General features: G+C 37.5%; 1 protein-coding gene across 7 annotated transcripts in view; it reads right to left on the reverse strand.

Moving 5' to 3' along the window:
* Window positions 1–8,648, reverse strand: part of VEZT (vezatin, adherens junctions transmembrane protein) — a 75,481-nt gene that overhangs the window by 23,843 nt on the left and 42,990 nt on the right. For 5 of the 7 annotated variants that reach the window (XM_004700387.3, XM_045293224.1, XM_030885389.2 and 2 more), the window contains exons 3-5: window positions 4,993–5,082; window positions 2,980–3,155; window positions 1,131–1,406 (exon numbers count right to left, since the gene is read on the reverse strand). In XM_004700387.3, the coding sequence (XP_004700444.1) occupies window positions 1,131–1,406; window positions 2,980–3,155; window positions 4,993–5,082 (542 nt within the window). The remainder of the gene's footprint in view (window positions 1–1,130; window positions 1,407–2,979; window positions 3,156–4,992; window positions 5,083–8,648) is intronic. The other 2 variants (XM_045293236.1, XM_045293231.1) reach the window with 1 other exon arrangement.

Genomic DNA, 8,648 nt, shown 5'->3' on the forward strand with positions numbered 1-8,648 from the left:
AAAAAAAAAAAAATAATGAGATGACTACTAGAGAGTCTTCTATACTTTCCTGTTTCATGATTTTCCAAAACAAGTTTTATATATAAAAACTGTTTAAATACTACTCAAGAGCAGAGCAGAGAAGAGCACAGGATACAATGGCCACCCAAAGTTCTTTCTCTCCCCATTTTCTCGATTTTTCCAGAGACAACTAATAAGAACAATTATTATTTTCACCCTATACTCATTGTCTCACCTATATATTGCAAAGGTTATGTAAATTATTATATACCATATTACACATGTCAAATGTTAGTGTTTGGTAGCCAGTCTAGTATACTAGAAACAGGTTTTGGAATCAGGTGGGAGTATATTTGAATATTTGCTCCACCAACTTATAATCAGCATATCCTATAGCTTAATATATTTTCAGCTAGACTGGTGAATATTTTATTTCCTGTGAGCATGTGAGACATCACTGTCTGTATAATCTGAGAGCGTAAGTGCCATGATATCTGCTAATATTTACTCAAAGGATACTATTAGCACATGGTGAACTTTTTCAAAATGAATTCATGTCAATATTTAAACTGGAAAAAAGAGGACATGTGGTAGGAAGTAAAGGAAACATACTGACTGGAACATCTCTAAAGGAACCTGGTGGCACAGTAGTTAAGTACTTGGCGGCTAGCTGAAAGGACCCTGGTTTGAACTTATCAGCTGTTCTGAAGGAGAGAGACGGAGCAGCCAGTCTGCTTTCATAAAGATTACAGACTTGGAAACTCATCAGTAAGGTTGCTTGAGTCGGAAATGACTTGATGGCAATGGTTTCATTGCATGCGAGGGCTGTAGTAGGCACTCTCAATATATATTATCTAGTATAAGTTACATGGTAACTTAAAAGAATAATCACTATTCCCAAAGGTGTCTCTAGGTAGATAAATAATAATCATAAGACACACTAAGTGCAGCATATTATTTATTTTTTCACTTGGTAGTTAATAAAATTTAACACATGGTACTGGGAAACCTGCGCCCCTCCCCCCACCCCTGCCTTCTAGAAACACAAGACAGGAAAATAAGTTATATATTCACATTTTACTATGTTGTAGAAAGAATCATTTAAAAAAGCAAATGAAAAATGAACTCACAGAGTAAATCCTCTGGAGATGACTTCAGTCTCTTGAATGAGGCGCAGTGCTTTTCTGACAAGGTTTGTAAAAGCTCGGCTATTGGCTGCTGTGTCATCCAAACGGACAATGTATTTTTTTAGGGTCACTTGCAGTTTGGCTGTCCTCCATAATCGCAAAGCTCTGATGAGCAGATACACAAAGAGAATCACTCCCCACAGCAGCCAGGAAGATACAATCCACCAAGTGGGAAGCATCACCAGCAAGCTAAAGAAGGCAAACAGCACTGAGACATCCCTGGGACAAAGACATCAAGCATACGATATTCGTCAGACTAAAGAATGAACGATGAGTTACTTTTACCAGTAAAAATAGTTGTAAGTTTAGGTTATCAAAATGGATTAAATGCTAGTTTCTTTGTAAAGTATGACTTATGAAAAAGTATGTTAGATTAAAAAATATCTAGATGTTACATAATGGTTCTTAGGTATTAATATCTCAGCTTCCAAATTTAGGTTAAAGATATTAGGATAGTTGTCTTCTTTAATAAAACAATTAAAAAATGAGAGATGTGGAATCTGCAACTTAAAGAGCAAATTACATATTCTAAATGCTAGTCCTATAGACTTAAAAGCAAAAATACTATTTGGGAGATAATATAAGCATTTTTCCCCTTAAAATCAGACTCTGAACAGAAGCAAATAATTTCTCAGAAAATGTTTCTTCCAATTAGGAATAATGTGTACTCAGCAATTGTTTTGAATCATTTTAGAGAATCCTCATGGACTATTCCATTTCATGGATTTGGAATTCACATACTGCACACTTTGAGATGGACGTGACTTTTATTTTTATTCTACTTGATCAAAGTAAAGACATGTATGAAAAACAATGCAAGCAATTACAAGTCTAATAGACACAAAGAAAGAAACATGTAAAATCACTTCTTATTAAGTATTTGCCTGCTCTAATTGCCTAGACATCATTTACATTTTAGACTATGCTGGTGACTATACCATAACACAAACTCCTATCCTATACTCGTGCTTTTATGAACCAACAGCAACATTTACTAGTATTTATAGTGTCATAGTGTGCAAACATGTTTTGAAGTAAAGAAAGCTTGAAAATAAAGTAGCAAAAAATCTATGTTTTTTCCTAACAGCTGCATGGATCCTCGTATTCTTGAGGGATAAGCTGCTTTATCACCTGATGAATGATACTTCAGTGCCTACAGGTCTGGAAAACACGCTTTGCTACTTGTTGTTAACAAGAAGCACTGTCAGTGCCAGAGGACAGGTAAATTCCGACACAGAGGCCAAGGTATGTAATTTTTATATTCCTCCATCACTGCCAAATTAAATAGGAAAAGACATCCAATAGTTTTGCATATATGAATTCCCTTTTACTATTAAAAAATGAAACAAACAAGAACAAAAAAAACACACCCCAGATTATTGCCTGAGAATTAGATCTTAACATTTCCAGTGGTTGGAAAGTCTCACGAAGTTTGAATAATTGAACTATACTCCCTATGAACTCTTCACAGTCAACTCAGGAAAAGGCGAAAGTTCACGGCCATGTGCCAGCCTGTGTTGTGATTATGATGCTCTCGTAATTAAAGTGAAACGTAAAGAACGGGCTGGGTTTGCATAGACACATGGATGGGAGAGAAGGATTCTTGTTGGCACATATGATACCTGCTTTTTAGATAGCTCACTACACAATGAATTTTACTCAGTTGGAAGTTTATTATAATCAATTGGATGTTTGTTTAGCTGTAATGCTAAAACATATGGATGTTAATGCCTTTATAAGTGAGAGCATGATGATAAATTTCCTGTTAAATACTTATATATCAGGACAGTACCAAATATTAGGAGTTGCCAGGGAGCAAAGTGTTGGAAGGTGTCCATTTTCCTGTTGTTGAGGCGGCCCTGCAGACAGGATACTGGGATCAAGCAGCTCAATCAGCTCCACATCCTCTTGTAGCAGGACTTCCTGTTGCAGGATGGTATGTAGCGAGTCTAGTCGGAATCCAATATCCTTGTCATTAAAGGACCGGAAGAGAGGAATTAGTAATACATACATAATTTTAAATTTAATGTTAAGCCCCTGATGTAATAATAAAATTTTGGTGTTTATTTTCAGCTCAGACTTCATGTAGAAAGAAAACAGTTCAATCTATCTTCCGTATGGGGTTTTAGTTTCCTGGTATATGCGAAACTGAAAGACTTAGGTGGACATGACTAGGCCAATATATAAAAGAACTATCTGTCTAATTAAATCTGGTTAATGAAACTGCCAGATCACAACATCAAAAATAGATTATTAGAAAATAAAAGATGCTATCTCTGGATATTGTAATAATATAGCTAGTACTTAAGAATTATATTAGCAGGATCAAAGCCTCTTAAAAATAGACATTCAGATATCCAAAATACTTCCCTAAGGAATGTAACATAAAGTCATTCTAACATTTGTATAGGTCTCTGTAGTATACAAAATATTTTTCTATAATACTAGATCATTTTATTTCTCCCTTTCTTCTTTCTAATCAGCCATCAACGAATATATTCTACATATCAGGCACCATGCTTGACAATGAAAATACAAAAATGATTAACACCTAAGTACCTAATCTCAAAGAATTAAGGCTAAGGAGAAGACCAAAAATTAACAATCACAAAATAATGTGCAAAGGAGTGCAGTGAGGGACACAAAGAACAAATTCACTAGGGTTTACAGTGGGAGCCCCAGGCAGAATATGTTTGAAAGTGAACTACTGAAACGCCCTTAGTCAGCCCAGGAAAGGGCAGACTGGCCCTCAGGGGTTTGTCCTTAATTGAAATTGGGAACCTAAGGCTACGTCACCATGAGTCATAACATAGCCAAGGTGGTCAGAGGGTCCCAGAACCAATCCTGTAAGATTTTCTAATCTGCAATCACGGTCCCTTTCCCACTTCCATAGTACTGCTTTTGCAACATGGATGAACATGGATCTGCTGACAATCCTGATTCTGCGATGAGTTTCCTGTTCTGTGTTCTTCCTATAGTTAGCCACGAGGCCAGGAAGTCTTTGCACACCCCTATGGTCTCCCTCATCTGATTATTTCTTTGCCCTGTTTAGGATTTAATAAAGGTTCTCTAAAAAATGCATTTAAAATTCACTTTCCCTTAGGACATCTTATAGAGGTTACTAAGAGGTAAATAAGCCTTCGAGGACGCACAAAGACCTTCAATGTTGACTACTTCACGTCTTTGGGATATTCTATGACTTATCACAGACTATATTTCCAGATACTCGTAGGCTGTGTGTTAAGGAGGCATATATATAGGAAAGATCCTGAGTGAAATGGAGACAATTCCCCCCAAGCCCACTGCCACTTAGTTGACTCCCACTGACAGTGACCCTATGGGACAGAGTAGAATTGCCCCTGGGGTTTCCAAAGCTACACATTTTTATGGGAACAGAAAGACTCATCTTTCTATCAAGGAGCAGCACAGCTACACCTACTATGCAGCCAAGGGTCCTTGAAAAGTGAGTAGAAAAGAGTCCATTAATATAGCCCCTTCCCTGTTGAGAAAAGTACCTGCAATGGAGGAACATTGTAACAAAAAAATCAGCAATCTAACAGATAAGATTTTGAGAACTATAAATTCTAGTCTAAGTGGTTACTAGCCTCTTGTAAGAACTATGAACCATAAAAGAACCCAAACTCAAGGGTGTTTTTCCTAAAATTAGGGAAAAGTTCCCTGGTTCGTGCAGGATTTATGAGCAAAATTAATCACTGCTAATCAGCAGCAAATTAAGTTATAGTTCATCGACTCTGGAATAAACTGAAGCCCTGAAAAAGAGATAAGGAAGAGAGCACAAACGTACCAGCTTGCGAAGTAAGCCATTTTTCTTACTGCATTGAGAAAATGAAATCCAACTTTTGATTGTTTCGGCCACTTTTAACAGGATGCCTTGCTGAAGGAGATGAATGACATTGTATGGGATTATTACACCATAACCAAACAGTAAATTAAAATCGGTCAGACTTTTTACCAGAACATGAAAGGGAAAAACCTCATCTAAATTATGTGTTTTGCCAATATGAGGGAGCTTCAAAAGTTTGTGCAATAATTCTGTCTTTCCACGAACTTTTAGAAGCCCCCTGGTATGTCTAGCTTCTTTATTCCCAAATCTAGTTGCCTGTCAGAATCATCTCCAGGTTTTAATGAGAAACATATTCCTGGGTCCCAAAGTCAAAGATTCTGATTTTAGTAGGTTTGGGTTCAAAGCTGCCAAACTCATGCACCCTATTTATCTTGGGAATGCTATACTATCTATGTCAATATGATGATTGTATTCATTTGAAAGTAAAAATTACAAATCATGCTTCAAGTTCCCAAATATTACGGTCATAATACTATTCTAGAAAGATATTTTAATCCATTTGGAAAAATTCTCATGTATTGAAACAAAAGTTATTACTGAATCCACCAAAAAATGTAGTTTACCTTAATAGCTTATTCTCTGAACACACTAATACAATGGAGATTTTATTATACATTCGAGTCTTCACCTTTCCCCCTCCATTTTCAACTATCTGTAATGGATACACATTGGTTAATATGACTGAATAGTTATGACAGATTTTTATCAAAACCTAGGTGTGTCAATTTGAGACTTAAGAGTGAATGGGGTGGAGTTAATCAGGTCGCAGCTTGATGACCTCATTTGGAGGCGGAAAGGAGATAGTTTTCTGGAGGCGGGGCACACACTCACTACTCCCTGCAAGACACTACTGACAATGAAACTGATAGAGCTACAATGATGCAGCCAGAGCCCTGGAGTTGAAGGAGCCACGTAGAGACGCCAGATAATGCTGAGATGCTTCTACTGCCACTAGATCCACAAGACTTTCCACCCACTGGCCTGTGATTTTCCTGCATTCGGCATCTTTGCATGTGTTGCGTCGGTCTGAAGAGGAATTTACAGATTGGTATGGGACATATGGGCTAATATCAGACTTAAGGACTTGATCTGGACTGAGCTGGGATGTTTTCTCAATATTCAATTGCTCTTGTGTATAAAGCTTTTTCTTATACATACATGAGTGTATGAATTTGTTTCTCTAGTCAACCCAGACTAATATATTTATTAGTAGGTAATATATTTAACCATATTTCTGGTATCCATCCACTGAATGATTTTTATGTCCCAGGTACTGGAAGTAGTCATGGAAACAAAGAGGAATACAGATAGCTGCTGCTTTCAAGAAAGTGGTACCGGAGAGACAGTGAACCTAATTACAAACCAACGCAAAATCTAGACAAGCAAAGGGAAAAAGGAGGTTGGAGAGGAGCTGCTATTGGAGATAAGCCCTCAAAGCTGCTGAGGAGAGCAAAGTAAGCACATGCATGGAGATGGTGGCATAGTTTGGTACAGATGTGCTCTGAGGAAAGAATGGACTAAGAGCGAAGTTAAACAGTTACAATGAGATATGGCTTTGGTGTTACATGGCATTATAGTTCACACTTTATCCTGTAGGTTGTAACAGCCAGTCATGCTTGAACAAAATTTGTGCAGCAGGCCTAAAAAATATCCTCTTACTTTAGTTGGTAGAGACTGGGGTCTTAAAAGATTGTACGCAGCAATCTAAGGGGCACTTATTGGTGTCTCTCATATGAAGCAAAGAAAAGTGGTGGAAAAAAGTATGGAAACAAATAGTTTAAAGGGTGAAAGAAACATGAAAATCTCAGACACCATGACCCTGAGATCAGAAGAATTAGATGGTGTCTGGCTACCTCTACTATCTGCTCTGAAAGGAACCACATTAGAGGATTTGGGAGAGAGTGAAAGAAAAGCAGACAATAAAACTAAAAACTATAAAACAGACTAGGTTTACTGGACTGATAGAGACTGGTGGAACGCTTGGGACTATGGCTCTGAGTCACATTTTAAGCCTGGAACTGAACTTACCCCTGGCTCCATTTCAGCTAAACTACAGGTGGGCCTATTAGCTGAATAAAAAATGGTGGAGGTACACACGCTGCAGAACAACCTACCACAGGAGAGCAAAATGGAAAAATATGAGCAAGAAAACAGGTAGGAAGGGTAGGGAAGAGAAGAATAGTAGCACATGGGAGAAGTGGGGGTTGTCCCACTCATTTTGATACAGCTCAACTATTGAATTGTATGATATGTGTATGAAGTGCCAATAAAATTGTTTAAAAAAATATGGAATGTTGCTACACTGTGGGGATTGCATGCAACCAATGCCACAAAATAAAATGTGTATGCATTGTGGAATGGAAAAAACAATTTGCTTTGGAAACTTTCATAAATATCACAATAGCAAAATAAAAATAGTAATTTCAAAAATACCCTTGGGTATGCTTTTTAGTGTTCTGAGGAGAAACAATTTAAAATTTTCATTTATTTGTAAATTAACAAAGCATTCTATGTTTAAAAATGTCATAAATGATTAAATGCTGCCTTAATTACCTAGTGCTGCAGAAATACGACAAGTGGACGGCTTTAACAAAGAGAAATTTATTTTCTCACAGTTTAGGAAGAGAGATGGTGGAATTCAGATTCAGGCTCTAGGGCAGTGGTTCTCAACCTTCCTAATGCCACAACCCTTTCCTACAGTTCCTCATGTTGTGTGACTACCCCCAACCATCAAATTATTTTCGTTGCTACTTCCTAATGTCATTTTGTTACTCCCTGTGAAAGGTTGAGAACCGCTGCTCTCAGGGGAAGGCGCTCTTTCTCTTTTGGCTCTGGAGGAAGGTCCTTGTTCCTTCAGCTTCTCCTCCTGGTTCCTGCGAGATCTCTGAGTGTCTTGGCATGTAGCTCACCCCATCTCACCTCTGCTCACTTGTTTAATCTCTTTTATATCTCAAAAGAGATTGACTCAAAATACAGCAGACACTAATCTTGTCTCATTAATCTAACAAGGAAAATCAATTTCCAAATACAGATCTGGGGGTTAGGATTTATAACACTTATTTGGGGGGGGGCGGGAACATAGTGCAATCTCAAACACATACCAAACAAAACCTAAACTTGCAAAAAAGAAAAAAACCCAAGTCATACCTGTTTTTGCTGCCAGGTAATCCAAAATCTTAGTTTTAACAGATAAGTAATGTTTTACATTAATCTTTTTGTTTTGCTTTCAAAACTCTTCCAATGAACATTTGTATTTCAAAGTGGCTAGGGGAAAAAAGGGTAAGCAGAGAGGACTAACAAAACCAGTTCTGATCAATGTGAATTCTAACGCCAGCTAGCTCCAACTTTTAAGGTGAAAAGAGTATACTTGGTTTGCCATTGTCAATGGGCTCAGCTTGATGATCTCACACTTAAGAGCTGTTCTAAGATGACCAGGAGAAACCATCCTTCCGCAGCCTTACTTGTCCTCCTTATCACAACGTACTAACTGAAGAATGGCAAACACCTCCTCTCAATATTAAAGTCTGACAATAAACCACTGATTAAATTAGCATGCTCGAGAAATGAGGGAATTTAGGTACACACTTTCTTCCACC

Source organism: Echinops telfairi, unplaced genomic scaffold, assembly GCF_000313985.2.
Source record: "Echinops telfairi isolate 266 unplaced genomic scaffold, ASM31398v2 ScPeMD7_2;HRSCAF=8, whole genome shotgun sequence".
Classification (NCBI taxonomy): Eukaryota; Metazoa; Chordata; class Mammalia; order Afrosoricida; family Tenrecidae; genus Echinops; species Echinops telfairi.